The 20,054-nt window shown below is 41.3% G+C and overlaps 1 protein-coding gene across 2 annotated transcripts in view; it reads right to left on the bottom strand.

Moving 5' to 3' along the window:
- The window catches only part of LOC135244978 (VPS10 domain-containing receptor SorCS3-like), a 135,888-nt gene that overhangs the window by 51,487 nt on the left and 64,347 nt on the right, over positions 1-20,054 (bottom strand). For both annotated transcript variants that reach the window (XM_064317701.1, XM_064317700.1), the window contains exons 2-4: positions 16,577-16,644; positions 3,388-3,484; positions 1,423-1,581 (exon numbers count right to left, since the gene is read on the bottom strand). In XM_064317701.1, the coding sequence (XP_064173771.1) occupies positions 1,423-1,581; positions 3,388-3,484; positions 16,577-16,644 (324 nt within the window). The remainder of the gene's footprint in view (positions 1-1,422; positions 1,582-3,387; positions 3,485-16,576; positions 16,645-20,054) is intronic.

Raw genomic sequence — 20,054 nt, 5'->3', positions numbered from 1 at the left:
TTCTTAGTCTTCCAAACCACAATACAACTCAACTATTTATAGGTATCATGAAAACCCAGATGTTAACTGTATAAGTATGCTTCCACTTACCATGCAAAAGACATAGCAGCAGATTCTTTGGTTACTTCTTTTTTTGTTAAACAGACACCCATGAGCTCGCAGAAATCTCATTTCCTTTAATCTGTCCTTAGCTCACTGTACTGTAAAAATGCAGCTACCTCCAGAAATGATTGGTGGAAACTTTGTGTATCAAGTTTGATGATCGTGCAGATCGTGTTTATAATTGCACCTCAAAGAAAAACTGTATCTAGGTTTTTCATCTGAAATGTAATCACATTACAATAGCTTCTCTGACGTTTCTCCAAAACCCAGACATCTGCTAACAAACACTGGAGAATGAGTGCTACTAAAAGACACCAAAAAAAGGGCTGTTTTATGCGTAAGATGGCCGACATAATTCCCCCACCGCAGGTTCTTTTAGGTGAGCAGATAAACACACTTGACATTAGCATCTCCATTCATCTGACTGCATACTATGTTCGCAGAAGATAAACCAGGCGCGGCAATTCAATATCCATTTTGACAACACTGCCTTGTGTTTGAAGTTCACTGTGGCACCATAAGGTCCTCAGTGTTTTAATACGAGCCCCTGATGAGTAGAGCCTCTTTGGACTTCATTACCCATGGATGGATCTAAAGTGCTTGCATTTCATAAAGTATTTTTAGCTTTTCTCCAGAGATGAACCACACAGAGAATTGATTAAAAACAAAAATGCAATCATGAAACAATGAACTCAGCCTGGCTCTGAAGTAAGGTTTTGGTCTTTTTCCCATCTCTTCTTTTTAATCACAAATTAGTGAACGACTGCTTTCTGATGTGATAATTTCAAGTGATATTCAGTTGAGTCACTACTCCCCCAGAATCCCCTCAGTATGTGGACCAGGAGAGCAACAGTGCTGAAGAAAAATACAGATATATTTTCACAGATTCATACAGCTTTCCGAGCAATTTGCATATCTATTATTGTCGTTCTCATATGTAGGCTACATTATATGTGTACCCAGCATGAATATAATATAATATAATATAATATAATATAATATAATATAATATAATATAATATAATATATGGCTTCAGTGAACTTTATTGAATACTTTGAAGAAATTGGCATTAGGAGATGACCTCATCCCATTATTCCGTATCTGACGCAAAAAGGCCAGGCCATTGGAAAACACACACAGCTGAAATAATACCAGCGTACCCCAGCAGGCCCATTCTGCCTTTACGTCTCTGCATGGCTGGACCGGTTTTAGAAATGACTTTAACATTGTTGTATTTCTTTCAAAGCCCTAAACGAGCTCAAACTGGTCATGCCGAATCGGCCCGGCGCCCTTCAAGTCCAGAAAAAGGAGTTCCTCACCTTGTGATCGGTGCTGTAAGCCAGAATCCAGTCTTCTTGTGCTGGATGAAAGAGCAGGCTCAGGACGTAGAAGTTCATGCGGAATTTCTGATAGCTGGCTCCCTCATCTGAGCTGATCAGGACGCTGCTGTCGACCTCGGGGTCACTGAGCACCATAATCTGACAAAGAGAGCGATAAAAAGAGAGGGAGGAGGAGAGCGTGGAGAACCTATTTTCAGTCCCATCATCACCCACAAAGCCTTTAGTGCTATCACTGTCACCCTGTGCCCTTCGAGGGAGGACACTGATATCACACGTACAGAGTTTAATTGGGTGAGCTACCCTATTGGCCCATCGACCTCAGCTGTAAAAATTCTTTACAGTTGTTGGGGTTTTTTTAAGAGTAAAAATATATATGTATTAAGTGACAGTTGGCCTCGCTTGGCCTTCCCAGTCTTTAGAGCATTAAAAAAAAGAAAATAGTTCAGCTAGAAACAAAAAAAAAACTGCCATTGTGTAGCGTATGGACAGGGGAACAACCGCAAATACTTTGGCTGTGGCATTAAGGCTTTAACTACAGCTCCAGCTCCGTATTGATTGAGACTAATTGTTTTTCATTAACAGCCAATAAACAGGCTGTGGCTTCAGAGCCAGGTTTTTTTTTCTCTTGACCAAGACCTGGTTTTTCACAATTCATTACTGTCACAATGGTGGGATGGCAGAACACCCTTTCCCCCCCCATCTGGGGTCCTGTCAGATTTAATTTAGCTGCCGTTTAATGACCTAATCATCGCCCCTAATGTTGTATTCAGCGAGCGCGTTTATTAAAGGGAAATTACGTTCACCTTGCTTTCTTGATGACTCTGTCATCATCCTGCCTGCACGTGTGTCATCCAAATTACTAAGCCACAGCCAGGACACGCTCTGTAAGATGTGTAATGCATCATCTAAATATCATGTGCCAGTGTGTATTTCCCTGTAAAAATAATGTAGCTTTCTCTTGGGAAGCGGCTCATGCTAAATGGGGCTGGTAGGCACATGGGAGACACTGCATTTTGCAGTGGGGGTATTCAATGTTTTTTTTTTCTACACTGAGCTTTGTAAATGGGGACTTTTTTAATTGGCTAGTACTTCTGAATTTATCCGATGCATATCTGGCATAAGTAATTTTCCTGTAGAAGAGTATTCATTTCACATTTCAGAAAAGGTTTTACAGAAAGGTTTTACAGAAAAGTTGTGACTAAGATCTGAAGTCAATTAATATTTTTCCTTAACTTTAGCTTACAAGTAAACAAAGGCAGTAAACTTTCCTTACAAGCTTAATTTGGCGAGATTTTGTGATTATTGCACTTGTCAAACTTTTCAAAGTTTAAAATAAACAAAAAAATGATTTAAAAAGCTGCATTTAACTGATAATCTAACTAAAGGATAGATGTTGAATCAGTCCGGGCCAGGTAATGTATATTTTGCCTAACCAGACTATGTGCTGTTTTGGATCCATACAAGCTACAGAAAGAGTCATTGTGTGAAATCAGTAGTATTTTGTCTATTTATGTAGAGTCGACCATAGTATAATGAATAAAGCACATTTTGGCAAATACGCCTAAATTGATATAAATAAATTTATATAAATAAATAAATAAATAAATAAATCACACTTTGTGAAGGGGTGGGGAGTCCTGATAAAATGTAATCAAATTTTTTGTAGTTAATTAAATTAATTTAGACTTACAATATATGCTGCTGCTGTTCTTATCATGGCAGTCTTCAGAAAGTGCAGTTGATGTTTTTCAACAATTTTCAAGAGGTAAATGTTATTTAACTAATTTTAATGTGCCACCTCGATTACTATGATCACACACTGAATAATCCTTTCTCTCCAAATCTGGAGCAATGGGAGATCCAGTGAGATCTGCACTTTTGAAAAGATACACACAAAACTTTTGCACTGTTGGAGGAAAGCTCTCTGTCGGAGTGAAGTCGTACCTTTTTCTTGTTTGTTGGACAGACATACAGGTAACTCATCACTGTCCTTCCTAGTTTCTCGTTGAGTTTCTCGTAGGTGGTGCCATAGTCTGTGGACCTGTGAGGACACATACAGACATAGAGATTTGTTTTTTAGACGAACTTGGGAATCCCATACATATATACATACATAACACATGCATAACATATATTACACACATAGAAAAGTATGTGGACACCCCTTCTAATTAGTGTGTTTAGCTACTTCAGCCACACCCATTGCTCACGGGTGCATAAAATCAAGCATATAGCCATGCAATCTCCATTGACGAATATTGGCAGTAGAATGGGCTGTACTGAAGAGCTCAGACTTTCACCATGGCACACTCATTAGAAGCCCCCTTTCCAACAACTCAGTTCAAATTTCTGTTCAGTTAAAAGTCAAATTTCTGTCCTGCTAGAGCTTCCCTGGTTAACTGTTGTAAGTGCTGTTATTGTGAAGTGGAAACATCTAGGACCAACAACAGCACATTTGCGAAGCAATTGGCCACACAAGCTCACAAAATGGGACCGCCAAGTGCTGAAACATGTAGCGCGTAAATATCCTCTGTCCTGCAACACTCATTACCGAGTTTCAGACTGCCTCTGGAAACAACGTCGACACAAGGACTGTCAGGAGCTTCATGAAATGGGTTTCCATGGCTAAGGAGCTGCGCCCAAGCCTAAGATCACCATGCACAATGCCAAGTGTCGGCTGGAGTGGTGTAAAGCACACCACCATTGGACACTGGGGCAGTGGAAACGCATTCTCTGGAGTGATGAGTCATGCTTCACTATCTGGAAGTCTGATGGACAATTTTGGGTTCAGCGAGTGCCAGGAGAACACTACCTACCCAAATACATAGTGCCAATTGTACATTTTGGTGGAGGAGGAATAATTGTCTGGGGCTGTTTTTTGTGGCCAAATCAAGAAAAAATGTATTTGTCTGAAATTATGGAGCTATTATGGAGCACACAGTATACACACACACACACACACACACACACACTTCATAAGCTTGAAATAAAATGAGCCACAAATCTTACCTCTAAACTTATCTTTTTTAATATTTTTTTTTTTTTTTTTTTTTTAGCTCAACAGGATATTGTTTCAAAGAGATTTATTCTAATTTTGTGTTTGTGATGACTAAAGCCTCTCATGCAAATGAAAACAACAGGATGTGAACCTAGGCGTATTTGAATATTGAACTGTTGAATACAGTTTCAATCGAAATAAAATATATAAAAATATTGATATTTTATACGTACACAAGGGACAAAGTCATATTTTTTTTATTTTGCTCTGTACTCCACATTTTTAGATTAGTAGACAATTCATTCACATGTGGTTAAAGTGCACGTTATCAGCTTTTTAATAAAGGGTATTTTTGTAGTGCTGTAATTTCTACATGACCAAACCAAAGTGTATAAATATGCCCTTTGACCACATGTGGATTGTTTGATTAAAAATCTAACATTGTAGAGCACAGAGCCAAATCAAAAAGAAAGAAGTATTTGTCCGAAACATTATGAAGCACACATAAAGCTTCATGAAATTTTAATAAAATGAGACATAAATCTTATCTTAAAACTTACCTTTGATCTCAACCTGATTTTAATTTAATAATTTATTCATTAGCAATTAATCCTCCTTTAATTGAAAAGCGAGAGGACATTACAGCATGCCACACATTACATTAAAGAATCTAAATGATAAGACGGCATTTAATTTTGTTAAATTAATGTAATAGTTCAAAGAACACCCTTTTACCTTAATATCTTTTAACTAAATATCACAGAAGGTTTTTGTGCAAAGACAACAAATATTAACAAACCTTTAATTAGCATTTAAGGTTTCAAGGATATTTACATAATAAAAGGACCTCTATTTTGACACAGACAGCAAAACATTTATAGACAAATTGTGATTCTCTGCAAAAATGCTGAAAGTTTGTTTGGTAAGGTTATGACAAAATAAAATGATGCATGGGCATGTTTGATATCTGCAGGTTCTGTGCATGTTGGATATCTTCAGGTTCTGTGCATGTTTGATATCTGCAGGTTCTGAGCATGTTTGATATCTGCAGTTTCTGGGCACTTGGATATCTGCACGTTCTGGGCATGTTTGATATCTGCAGTTTCTGGGCATGTTGGCATGTTGGATATCTGCAGGTTCTGGACATGTTGGATATCTGCAGGCTCTGGGCATGTTTGATATCTGCAGTTTCTGGGCATGTTGGCATGTTGGATATCTGCGGGTTTTGGACATGTTGGATATCTGCAGGCTCTGGGCACTTGGATATCTGCACGTTCTGGGCATTTGCTTGATATCGGCACATGTTGATATCTGCAGTTGGCATTGGATATCTGCACGTTCTGGGCATGTTTGATATCTGCAGTTTCTGGGCATGTTGGCATGTTGGATATCTGCAGGTTCTGGACATGTTGGATATCTGCAGGTTCTGTGCATGTTGGATATCTGCAGGTTCTGAGCATGTTTGATACTGCAGGTTCTGGGCATGTTGGTATGTTGGATATCTGCAGGTTCTGAGCATGTTGGATATCTGCAGGTTCTGGGAATGTTTGATATCTGCAGGTTCTGAGCATGTTGGATATCTGCAGGTTCTGTGCATGTTTGATGTCTGCAGGTTCTGTGCGTGTTGGATATCTGCAGGTTCTGGGCATGTTTGATATCTGCGGGTTCTGAGCATGTTGGATATCTGCAGGTTCTGTGCATGTTGGATATCTGCAGGTTCTGTGCATGTTGGATATCTGCAGGTTCTGAGCATGTTTGATATCTGCAGGTTCTGGGCATGTTGGATATCTGCAGGTTTTGACCATGGTTACAAAAGTAGCTTGCATTTCACAACATTTAACATCAATTCCTTAGCCAATGCTAAGTCACCACCAAAATCCTCAACATAGTCTTCCCCAGGATTACGTCTTGATATGAATGATGTTCTTTGTATCCATGTGAAGTATCATTATTGGGTCTGCTGCTAAACTCGCACAGATTTATTCTTCATTTTTGGCCAAAATGGGCTTGGCAGCGTCTGCTTTCAGTAAGTGCCTTACTGAAATTAAACACGGGTGGCATTAATTTGGCTCAAGCTAAACCCATGGAGACGCCCCTGACTGGATCAAAAAGCCATTAATCGAAACCTGACGTGCCAAAATGTATTTTTGAAGGTAGTCCAATATCATTTTCCCCATAGGTCAAGTATTTGGGTGTTTTTTTTGTTTGTTTGTTTGTTTTTTCCGATTTTTCATTTGGTCCTCAAATCCAGAATGATAATTAAGCCTTTTATCATTTGCGCAATGCCAAATTTATTTGCAAAACTCAGAACATATGGAAGCTGTGAGGTAGTGGTGTAGAGAGGCTGGTCGACTCCTTTCAAATGTTATTAGTGGATTACTAGACCGTAAACTATAATGCTGAAATTTTCTAAAATACTGCAGGTGTGAACACGTGAGGTCTGCGTGGCGATCATTACTGCCTGTGAGGGCTTAAAGCGGACAGGGCCCTCCTGCTTTGTAGGGTCATGACCGCTGTATGTGCCACGCTGATCTCTTTATGGGATTACCGGGGTACCCACACACTCAGTTCAGCTACACTGGGGGCCTTCCCTTGCTGTACCCCAGTTGTGGAACTTTATTCTGCCTAAGATCGAAACGCCGAAACAATGGCCTTATAGGACAGTTCTAAAACCCATTCAAGAGGTTTTTCTTTGCGAGCTTTTATGTAATCTTTACACACCCGGACTGATTTGTGTCGTGAGTTTGTGTTTTGTAAATTGTTTTTAAGCTGTTCTGCACCCTGGGACACCTTGGTGTTCAGAACGCCATTAAAGCTAAAATCGACTGATTGACTCTTTCTGATGGATGTTGTCACCTGTGCACCAGGGCAATCTGCCTGTTTACTACCTTCTTTGTTGAAGATTGCTGTTGTTAAAGGTAATACACACCCTCACAAAGTAGTTTGGTATTTGTGCAGAGAGATTTTATTTCTCTCTCTCTGTCTCTCTCTCTCTCTCTCTTCTTATTTGCCTTAATGGAGTCTCAACAATCTCCTCTCCTCCACTTCCCCCTCTCTTCAGAGCTGCAGTGCATATTCCAGGGTCCTGATTAGTCATCAGTGGAGGGAAGCTGCTCACATGCAGGAGAACTTGGGCACAAATGTGTGTGTAGAAATGTGCTTACAGTAGTGAGAACAATTAGTCCTTTTCTTTCTTTTTGTGCGAAACTAAAATTCAAAACTGTGAGTTTCCCCTGATCATTCAGTGTTAAAATGTGCCTTATTATGTTCAGAAAGAAATTATGGCAAATTGGCCACTGTTTACATTTTCAAAATGAATTAAAAACAATTTTATACTTCACAATTTTTTCTGCTGTACCGAAAATCTACTGAACCGAGAAGTCAAAATGGAGGTACATAGCAAACTGGGATTTTTGTGTACCGTTATAACCACTCCTGTTTCAACATGGTGGACCACAATATTGACTCTCCAATCAGACAGATATTCCCCACTTGCCCTGGTTTGCCCCTTGTTATTTCATACCGTGGACTTTTACTGATGACAAACAAAGCACTCACATTAACATGCACAGTCCATTCATGAGCATTACTTTGTATTCATGTTTCTGTGTGTCTTGGCCAACTGTGACTAATTTCTCTTAAGTTTTAGAGAGGCTTCTGTTCTGGTGGCTCTCATGTGGTCACACATACAATGTGGTCAAAAACACTGAAGCACGAAAGAAAAGAGACTGAGAGAGACCCGTTTTCAACTTGTATTCGAGGGAAGAAACGACCGGCTCACAAGAAGATCCTCTTGACATTGACTTACAGTTGCAGGAGGGATGAGTGGTTTTCGTTGAAGTCCCCTAATATCCTCTGCAGTGGGTATAACCTCGTCTGGGTATAGCATCTTACTCCGTTTACAGCTCCAAAAGAGCCATGTTATCGTCTCTGCAGCAATGCCTGTCTCAAGAGCATCGCCCCCAAAAAGGCTGCAACACAGATGGTCTTTATTCCCATCAAATGTCTAACAGCCAGGAGTCTACAGGGAGCAGATGTCCAGTCTGCAGGGTTGGCACGACGCAACACGATGCCATTTCTTTGAACTTATCCGTACCGTTTATCAGCCGCGAGGAATGGACGTGCTCAACGATCACGTTTTCAGTTAATTCAGCTCGTGTAAAACCGCTGAACTTTTTCACCCTCTCTTCTTCCTCCTGTTTTCTTTTGTTTTTTTTTTGTTTTTTTTTAAGAAGAAAAGGGACGTAGCGAGAGACATTTCCATTCATGGCGAGTGCTGTGAGGCTTTCTCTTCGCGGAACTGGGTGGTTCCCTCTTTTCTCAAACTAATGAGATTTCTTCCTCTGTTGAAAGGTGAAGTGAAATGACTCACCCTGTTGTTTAAACTGTTTCCTCAAATGCCATGAATTGACTACTGATGAGGCCCCTGGCGCAGTGTGATTTTATTAGTCTTATCCACATTTCATAGCAAAGCCCTATGGAATGACATTAACCATGAACGCATGGCTTCAGTAAATCTCAGGCACTGACAGTAGCAGAGACATAAACATATGCATTTATTCTTTCAGCTATATTCTGCTCAGCTAGTTATCATTTTCAGTGAAACCTCATCTAATCTACAGTAACACATTTACATCTATGCACACAAGAACTTTGCTTGAGGGCAATTCAGACCAGCAAAACTTTAGTGTCGTCTCTATGACTGAAAAATGCTTTACATGGATTCCTTTAGGATTTGTATGAAACTTCGTATAGCATTCCTGGTTAACACCATTAATCATGTATACGGATACTCATTTACACCCATTAAACTTAAATTGCACCCTCTACTGGTCGTCTCCAGGAATGGTGCACAAAATGGATTCAGAGATTCCACGCTAGAACTCAGACAGATCCAGTCACCATTCCACCCCGTAGTCCTCTTCTTCCCCATGCCTGAAGATAGGTGGGGCAAGTCTTGGTCAGTATAATGAATGGGAGAAAAATCAGACCAGTGCTGAAAGCTGTTGTTGGGTCAGCAGTGGGAGATCCTCCCTTTAGACCAATGAGCAATGAGAAGACTGCACTGCAGTATCAGCGTCATCATTAACACACCCAATAGCGACCCACGGCAGCCATTACACATCCAGTGGCTCTCACTGAGGGGGCGTGGGGCAGCCATTACACATCCAGTGGCTCTCACTGAGGGAGTGTGGGGCTTAACCTGGCCCTTCTGCTTCTGCCTGAACATCCTGTATGACCTCCGAGCCGTTCGGCCCCCAGTGCCCCACGATAAATTAGGTTAAGGTTAAGGTTCTCCTGGTTAAACAAAAGTCTATAAATATAATATGTTTTCACTGCTTTTATTAGGTATTTGGTGTATTTGAAGTATTTAAGTTAAAAAGACGCTTTAAATTAGGAATGCACACAAACAGCATGTACAGGACAAAGAAACTCCACGCGGTTGATAAGAAGACGTCACCATTAAAAAAGATCAGCATGGCATAAATAAAAAATATCACTTCAACTTTCTGCGATTAAAAAAGGGCAAAAAATGCAAATGAAACATAAATGAAATCCTGTTTTAAAGATGAGAATAAATTATATTTCTGTGGCAACAGCATCACAGCAGGCAAAATTATATTTGCTACCATGACATTTAAAGCACTGTTTATTGCACGGTTAAAACTGAACATTTTTATTTATTAATTTATTTTTTACAGTGCTACTATAAGCTAGGGATATGCCATAGGAGAGGACCTACAGAACTGTTTGAAAAATGTCAATTAAAGTGTCATTACTTTCCATATCACTCTAATAAATAACAACTGAAATATATAAGATCTGGCAATTCAATTTTTGTCCCTGTGGGGGACATCAGTCTCTGGTCTTAATCTGAAGAACCATATATTATTAGCAGCTCTATAACTCTGTCGGTCGGTCGGTCGGTCGGTCGGTCGGTCGGTCGGTCGGTCGGTCGGTTGGTCCACAAAAAGTGTCCAACCCCGTAGCGGCCACAGTTTTCGCCCCAGCAGGCTTAAATTTGGCATGGAGGTTGGTCATGAGGCCAATTTACAAAGAGGGGGCGTGGCGATGGGCGTGGCCTATCAGAAAAAGGCACATAACTCCCGAATGGATTCACAGATTTGCACAAGATTTTGTGGAAAGGTTGGTCATGAGCCAAGGAACAGATCACGTGTGTGTGTGAGGGTGTTTGTGTGAGGGTGTGTGTGTGGATGCATGCGCGTGTGGTCGCAGCTCTTGCAGATTCGTGCTTCTATTATTCTGAAACCTACACAAAAAAAAATTTAAAAAATACTACGTTTTAAAATATTTTCTCTGCAACATATTTTGGTCATCCAAGACACCTATATTACATTTTAAAAAAAATCTTTTTTCAATGGGATGTCAGGAGGATATGTTGGTAGCTGTTAACATGGAAGGTTTTTGAAACATTGTCATACAAGCTTCTTTGCATGGGATTGAATCAAAAACAACAAAATACCTAAAACCCTGTGCATACTGATTCCTTTAAGGTTTAATAGAGCTACCTTGTAATGGGATACAATAAGAAATTCATTTCTTTAAGGAACAGACTTGATTTAATCTGTCAATTTCCGGTGAGAATTAGACCCACTGATATGACATACCATATTGAACCATTTCAGGAATGCCTGCTAAGGTTCCTTTTTAAGCACAAGGTGATGGATTCTGGGGTTTTAGCTTGTGGGAAGGTTGTAAGAAAAGGACTTTCAGCTTGTTCATTGCTGTTCAAGCTATATTACCCATTATTGTTCCCGATAAAATAAGCCTTAGTCATACAGCAAATAAAACAGAGTAGCTGGAATTAGATTAACCAGCTAAAACCACAGAATCCCTCACCAATCCATAAAATCACACTGCACAAATACCAAACTAGTTTTTGAGGGTGCGTATTACCTTTAACAACAGCAATCTTCAACAAAAAAGGCAGTAAACAGGCAGATTGCACTGGTACGTGGGTGACATTCTAAATTACACTGTTATCCATCTCGGATTTACAGTCAGAAGGCACACCTGGATATCAGTTGTCAATTATAATTGCTCTTACTCAACTCTCCAATGACAGAAGGTGTTAATACACAGTGTAGAATTATTATTGCAAGTTTTGTTTTGTTTTGTTTTGATTTCAGAATTGTGACTATTGATGGCTTGATATGTTTTGCTTGTATTTTGGAATTTGTATTGTGGTCTTTTCCACTTCAGTTCATTAATACCCAGCCGGTCGCCCAGAAAAAGGCATCTACCGAGTGAACAGATGAAAGCTTTCACCTTTGTGAATACAGATGCACTTCGATACACCAGGCATGATTACTGGGAACCTTCGGTGCAGCAGTTTTTCTCTCGTGAACATTACGTCTGCGAGCCTCGGGCCACATTCATAAATCATTCATTTTGTTATTAAGGAGGTAATTTACTGCCTTCCTTTTCATACTATTGTAATTCCTACCTTTTAATAACATCCTCTGGGGCTTTTTTCCCCTCATATCCTGAAGCTCTCTGTAATTTAGTTTCTGCCACACTTTAAAATCGTGAGATCATGAGTTTAACAGCGCATGCGGTGCGGGAATCCGAAAACCATTATGATTCAAAAGCCGTCTTTTTACAAGCATGCGCTGTTGGAGAACCGCGTAAAAATCTCATCAACTTGTCAAAGGCAACGGAGCGTAATTTAGGTGGAGCATGCTGATACGCATGTGTAATTAATGTTTTTTTTTTCTCTTCTAGTGGTAAAAAAGTCTCAAAGGAGCCGACACGTCTGACATTCGGCTTGCATTAATCACCATGTAAAATGTCATTTCAAACATGATGAAAGTACCACAGGAACATTACTTACTGACGATGCTTTCGCTATGCTATACCCAGTGCGTCCTGGCAGCAGATGCTGGTCACATATACAAGTATTTTTAAAATTTTTATTTATCTTTTATTTACCCAGGGTAGGTTCGCTGACCACAGATCGCCCTGCTTCACACTCATACACATTCACACCTGGGAGCTGCCCAGTACAACCACAATCCTCTATTGTTGGCCACTGAGCAGCTCCATTGGAGGGAGAGAACATTTTTTAGCCAATTAAATCAGAGGATGATTAGGTGGCAAGTTTTTGCGAGAGCCAGATCTGGGATTTTACCCAGGACACCGGGGAACCCTCTACTCTTTGCGAATAGTGTCATGGGATCTTTAATGACCACAGTGAGTCAGGACCTCGGTTTAACGTCTCATCCTAAAGACGGCATCTCCTACAGTACAGTGTCCCCATCACTGGACTGGGGCATTGGGGTTTATTTGACCAGAGGGAAGATTTCCCCCTGTTGGCCCATCAACACCACTTCCAGCAGCAACTCAGTATTCCCTGGTCTCCCATCCAAGTACTAACCAAGCCCACACTTGCTTAGCTTCAGCCAGTTGGCAGGAGCAGAGTGCGTGGTGGTATGGTATGGTGGTATTATCATTGAATGCTAATCACATCAGCTCATGGATCAATACCTAAATCCAACAAGAAGAGCATTACGGTAGGTGCTCAAAATAAATTTTCCCTATCTGGAAAAAATGACAAAAATCTCGCCTTGAAAATCCTTAAAACAATCACAATCATATACTGTATGTCAAACTGATATTAAAAAGCCTACAAATAAATGATAAGCCCAATGCACGCTGGGATAGGCTCCAGCACCCACTGCGACCCTGCCCAGGATAAATGGGTGTAGATAATGGATGGATGGATGGAAAGCTGTGTTAAACAGACTCTGGCTTCCATTCTGACGTCACTGAGGGTTATCGAATTCGGAGGAGTTGGAGTGAGAACCTGTGAGCTGTGTGACAGCACTGGGGACGTGTAACAGTGCCAGCGATATATCAAGCGTGTGAGAGACACAGGGGGAGCCAGAGAATGCCATCAGATGGCTGCACACTTCCCTGGAAAGGACACGACAGATTCAGGAGGACGGTTGTGTCACTTGAGGAAGCTCTCAGACTTCTGTGAAGGTTTCCTCAGATCAGCTCAGGCAGTCTGTGCATGACAGGCAGTCTGTGCATGGTAGTCAGTCTGTGCATGATAGGCAGTCTGTGCATGGTAGTCAGTCTGTGTATAATAGGCAGTCTGTGCATAGTAGGCAGTCTGTGCATGGTAGTCAGTCTGTGCATGATAGGCAGTCTGTGCATGGTAGGCAGTCTGTGCATGATAGGCAGTCTGTGCATGGTAGTCAGTCTGTGCATGATAGGCAGTCTGTGTATGGCAGGCAGTCTGTACATGACAGGCAGTCTGTGCATGGCTCCATTGTGAGTTACAGATGGCTCGCCATAAAGTGGCTTATTGGGAGGGAAAGCTGAGGGAACAGACAGAAGACTCCTTATTTTAGAGCTGCTTATGCTCAAGCTCGTATTTTTTCTTCCTTTTGAGCTTCTACACTTCTGTAATTGGCAAGAAGTTTTTATTATTATTTATTACTATTTTTAGGAAAATGTAATGCTCTCTCTGTCTCTTTCTCTCACTCACTCTCACTTTCACCCTTGTCTCTCTCTCTTCTGTATCTCTCCTTCTCTGTCTTTCTCTCTTCTCTTCCCCCTCTCTCTTTCTTTCTCTCTCTCCCTTTCCTGATGTCACATTAATCATCACCTGCAAGTATCCAGAGCCTCTTTCACTCTGAATCTCCCATCATGCCTCACTTCCTACCCTGCCCCTCTCAGGCTCCACAGTTTCCTGATCAAAGGCCTGTTCCTGCACTAAAACGCCGTTACCTGTGCTGGGCTTACTCACGGAGCTGCAGCTGCACCACAGGCCTATCAGGGAACGCCTCCGTGGTGGGGAGCAGTCAGACAGTCAGATCAGACTCGCATTACCCTTCTCTGGATGCTGTCTATGGTGTTTAAGGTAGGATCCTGTATGTTTTAAGTGAAACATCACAGCCTTGTGCTCTGTAGATAAGATAATATACACATATCATTGTGTGTATTTGTAATGAAAGTGTTAGGAACAGTTTAAAATGCATTTGTAATTATTCACCACGACATGCCTACAATGGTAAACATTCATTAGCGTCTACATAATTGAAATATAATTTGTTTGTAATCCTCCTGATTGTATTGTTGTATTGTGAATGCTTTATGAAGATAAAGTTGATGTAAATCTATACCTAACACTCCTGCTTGCATAGTGAGTAAAGTAGAGCTGTTGGCTGTTGGGCCACCATGTTATCTTCGTGGACCTGGACCTTTGTGGTCTGCCTTTATTTGGACAGCACTAGCTCTATGGGACAATGTGAGCAACGTAATTGTCACGACTACACTCACAACTTCTATGGAAGATTCACGTTAGATAAAATTTTTAGAAGATTCACATTTGATTAAAGGTTCACAGATTTCCCTCTGTAATTGCAGAGGGCATTCCATGCCAGCTGTGTCCAGAATCTGAATCTCCTTCTTCTAATGGGCCACCAGGAAGTGATGTCAGAGCTTGGTGTCATATGGCTCACCCAAACACACACTATACGCATTTGGTTAACCTGTTGTTAACATAAATTTGCAAAGACCCTGCAGATATCAGATACCCCTTTTTAAGCTTGGTGGTGACTCTGAAGGCATGCAGTTCCTTTCACTTTGACAATGCAAAAAATAAAATAAAAACATAAGCACTTCTACAGGGAGCACTAAGTCAGAGGATGAACAAAGGTTGTGCTCTGCTCATGGTGAAATTGAAACGACCTGTATATTTTATCATTTGAATTTATATAATATATAATAATATAATTCTATAGGCATAGCATAGGAAATATCAGAATAGGCTTCTGTCCAGACATTTTAAATGGTTGATGCATACACATGTTTGTTGTAGGACAGCCCGCTGAGCAGCCATCAGTGTGTCATGATCAGTGTCTGAAATAGCCATAGACCTAGTAGTTCCACCTCACCATACCTCAGCTCAGAAGGCCTGATTTGATTAATACATTGCTTTTCCAGCGTGAGCCAACCACGTCATTGGTGCCAAGCATAGTAATGTGGCTGAACAGCCATACAATTGTAAAGTTATACATTCCCATTTAAACAAGTTCCACGTCATATCCAATACCGTTCCCGGATGTTGGATGTTACATTGATGTTGCGCAACAGGATCCCTTAGAAAATATGCCCCTTCCACATTTGGAGTCAATGTAAAAAGTACAAATATGAGGTTAAAAAATGTGCAGCTTTTCATCGGCTTCTTTGATTGGCCAGTTTATCACCTGTCACCTGTCTTCTTCGTTTCCACCTGGCACGTACTGTACGGCCTTGATTGGTCAGCTTATTGCTCAGTAACATCAAAAGCCAGCTGCGGCTCCCCAGGATCCGTCATCATCCGCGTGCTAAATTTTATTTAGGGCATCATGCCGCGCGTACAGGCACACGGCGCGGCTGATTTGTTCTGCCAAACTTTCCGCGAAGCGGATGAGGCGACTTCCCTGCCCAAGGATGAAGCGGCGGGATTCCGCTCAGGGTTACCGCGGGAACCCGCACCCCCGCCGAGACGCCGCGTTCTGCCCAAATTCATCAGAGTAACGACAGAAAGGTGCGAAGACCTGCTGCAGTCTCGCCGTGCTGACGTTCGCAGGAGCTCAAGTCTCAATCTCGCCGGGAAGGCTGATACACCCTAAAATCTCATTTCCCTGGCTAGGGAAAAACATAAACCAGTCAATTATAGTTCAAAATGGCGTTTCATTCTCGTAGTCTCGTGATAAGAAGGCTGAATGGCGGATTAGTACCATTAATTATCAGGACTTTGATTCTTGTCGGTCTCTTTATTTCATCAGATTAAAATTATGATTATGCTAATATAAAATGTATGCAGTGATACTGTGGCCAATAGAAGGAGGGTATTCCTTGAATTTGCATGTCCATTAGTGGAGTTAATTTCTGAGTGAGGAGAATCAGCGACTGGCTGTGCATATTTCAGTGCTTCTGCATGTCACATTATAAATAGGGAGAAAAATAAATTGAGAAGATAAAAATGTAGCTGTCCATTGCACTAAAGGTCATTCTGTCGTCGGCAGAGTATTTCTGTATGCTGCTCATATCCCAAGTGATCATACCACTCAAAAGGAATAAAAATACTGAAATAAATGCTTAAAAATGCAATCTTACCTCCACAAAGAGCTTTCAGTGACACTACCCAGGTTAAAGTCGTAAAGCTTCGTCAGTATGAGGATCACCTGGAAAAAAAGACACATCTGGTTAACCAATTGAATATAATTGGCAAGATCACCGTCTTTGAAAAGGCCACATTATAACAGGCTGCTTATCTCACTTATCCTGCTGTCATAAGTGGTGCTTGTCAGCTACGGGGTTATGAAGATTAATGGCGTTCACACATTATGTGGGCTATATACTCTCAAAAATATATTTTGCCAGGTTTTACCCACCTCATCTGTACTCAGACTTTTCACAGTCTGTCAAACAGAAACAGAGAGCGCAGCGGCCTGCTTTTAAACATCCTGACACATAAGCCCGCGGGTGGCGACGGATCAGATCAAACCGTTTGAGCAAACTTTCCAAAGAACAATATTAAGAAGTCTGCCACGACTCTAAGCAGAATGCAAACTTGTGATGTGTGAAAAAAACAAAACCTTACCAGTCTTTTTCTCTGCGTGTGTCTCTCTCTGCTTCAATTTAGGATAGTCATGGATTTGTAGCTGTATCATCAAGGTGCTAACTGGCTTTACTACCTTTTGATAGGCGAATTAGTAAGAACCGCAGTGACCAGAATTTCAATCAAGAACAAAAGATAGCTAACTAGACAGACAGACAGACATATAGACATATAGATAGATAGATAGATAGATAGATAGATAGATAGATAGATAGATAGATAGATAGATAGATAGATAGATAGATAGATAGATAGATAGATAGATAGATATAGCACTGCATTTATTGCATTTATTGCAGGAATGTATATTCTAATTTGACACTGGAGAAGAATCTCTTTCTAGGATTATAAAGGGCTGCATTTAAGGATGAAACATGAAAGCTGTTATTCAACACATGGCATTCCTGCAATGGTACATTGATGATGCAGGCATTAATAAATGAGAATGGACTGAGGAAAATCCTGTTTTATATTTCTAAGCAGACCCATGGCAGTCCACCTCTCAGTTTGAATAATTTTACACAGTAACTCGGTTTACAAAATATGTATTCACTTTCTTCACAAGGCTAAAAAATCTGATTAAATCAATTTGAGTCAAAATCAAAACATTAGGAGTGACAAACTTACCTGTCTAATACTCTGTTAGGGAGCTAGAATGCCCTGGTGAGCTTAGCAATAGCAAACAACCTTGTCGACCACAGCAGTAGATCACCACACAGTACTTTCAATTGAGAAGAAAAAACCTTTTTCAACTGTCAAACAGATCCAGAACACTCTCCAGGATGTAGGCATGGATGTGTCAAAGACTACCATAAAGAGAAGACCACACCAGGACAACATCAGTGGGTTCATCGCAAGATGCGAACCACCAGTAAGCCTCAAGAACAGCACAACTAGATTAGAGTTTGCTGTTTACGTTTTAAAAAAATCTGGGTTCTGGAACAAAATCTTAGACAGATGGACAGATGAAATGAGCATTAACCTGTAACAAAGTGATGGAAATAGAAAAGTGTATAGATCCAACCAAACACCTCAAAATTCATTGGATGGCGCTTCACCTTGCAGCGGGACAATGACCCCAAACATTCAGCAACATGGGCCCAAAATAGCCAGACCTATCTCCACACTTTGTTTCAGTGCTGTGCCAGTGCTGGAGAAAGGTCTCGCTCAACCCATTATCATTCCGGTATAGGGGGAAAAAAACGCTCTGGCTTGTTTGTATTTCTTTAAACTAATCACAATTGTCTTGGGCGGCGCTAAGCCCAGGATGCAGCGATGGTGCCATTGCAAAAACGGAAGATAGCGGAAGGGGAGGAGAATTCCAACTGAAATAGTCGGCCAATGGCAGGCTTAAACTCACAGTCTACATCCTGTGAGTTAGACTATCAAAGTATTAAATATGACTACTACATTTCAGATTATGTTCATTTGTCCGATTACTTTTGCTCCCCTCTAATAGGGAAACTATGCATAAAAGCGGCTGTAATTCCTACACGGATCAGCCCACATAGATGGAAATACCCTCAAATTAAAGCTGACAGTCTGTACTTCTCTCATATTCATTGTTTAGTTTCAAATCCAATGTGCTGGAGTACAGAGCCAAAACAACAAAAATTGTGTCACTGACCCAATACGTTTGACTGTAATTTCTAACTAGGTACGTATTTTAGATTTTCTAGGTTAGACCTTAAGTCGAGAGAAATGTGAGCCATATCGCATTTCAAACAACACTGTAGATAGCATCAGTTTCAGTGTCACGGCCACCTTCGGCAGTAATTGCATTTGCATAGTAATGCTTAATAAAGGAACTGGGCTATTTTAATGAGATGTGTGTATGAAGTCTCAGCTGTGAGCGTGTTTAACAGCATTTATTAAAATACCCTCGTCTTCCTCCCTCTCCCTTTGCTTTTCATCTCCGCAGAACCATGCGTAAAAGCCCAACACCTTCGCTAATGGGATGTTGTACACAGGCCGATCTAGACCATGGAAACAAACCTTCAGAGACATTTCAATTCAAAACCATATGAAAAAATAGAATAAATGAATGAAAAAAACCCTTTTGATCAGGATGGGGAGTTTATAGTGTTATATAGTGTTTATAGTGCCCTCGAAGCCTCCTCGCTACATTCACGACACACAAACCATTTCCACGCTTTTGCAGCTTTAACAATCACAGAGCTTTTATCGTCCCGTCGGTCGGATGTGTTTCCCCATGAAAGGTGTTTCCATGCACCAAGAAACATCTCAGAAATAACAGCCTGAACCCACCTTGGCACCTTGTCCCAGATCTAAGTATTATTGATTTAATTGGCTAAAAAATGTTCTCTCCCTGCCCTCCTTAGCTAATGTGTGCTGAGCGTTCTGGCGCAAAATGGCCGCCATGAATCACCCAGCTGGGTGCTACACGTTGGTGGTGGGTCATCACGGTTACTCATCACGGTAAAGCACTTTGAGCATTCTGAAACGTGCTAAAGAAATGTCATCATTCATTCATTCATTCATTCATATTGATCTTGAAGTATGGCGTTTCACTCCGGACCCCAGTACCTGACCGACGCGGTCCTGAAGGAACTCCTTGCGCAGGGAAGATGGCGTGGCCGTCACAGTGCTGTTTGTGTAAGGCGAAGGACAGATGGCTCGAGCCAAGCAACACCGCACCGCTGGAGAAGGCAGGGCGGTTAAAAGGAGAGCCAATGACTGCTGGCGGAATGCTGCCAAGCCAATAAAAGCGCAACGACGTGATTGGCTGCAGGGGGTGAATGAGCGGGCTGGGAGTAGGAAGTGGATACCTGCTGGGAGCTGAAGGCATTAGCGCTCTGTGTGAAGGAGCTAGCATGCAGAAACGCGGCCATAAAAGCAGGTGCCACAGCTAAACTTGTTTATCTATTTATTTGTGTAGCAGCAGCTGTCGGGCTGCCGGGAGACCCATTCGGTTAAAGAACCGTTGCGGCGCGTGGTCGAATTCCACGGCCA

The sequence above is a fragment of the Anguilla rostrata genome, chromosome 18 (genome assembly GCF_018555375.3).
Source record: "Anguilla rostrata isolate EN2019 chromosome 18, ASM1855537v3, whole genome shotgun sequence".
Classification (NCBI taxonomy): Eukaryota; Metazoa; Chordata; class Actinopteri; order Anguilliformes; family Anguillidae; genus Anguilla; species Anguilla rostrata.
The sequence above is the reverse complement of the archived record's forward strand: the minus strand, read 5'-3'. Positions and strand labels throughout refer to the sequence as shown.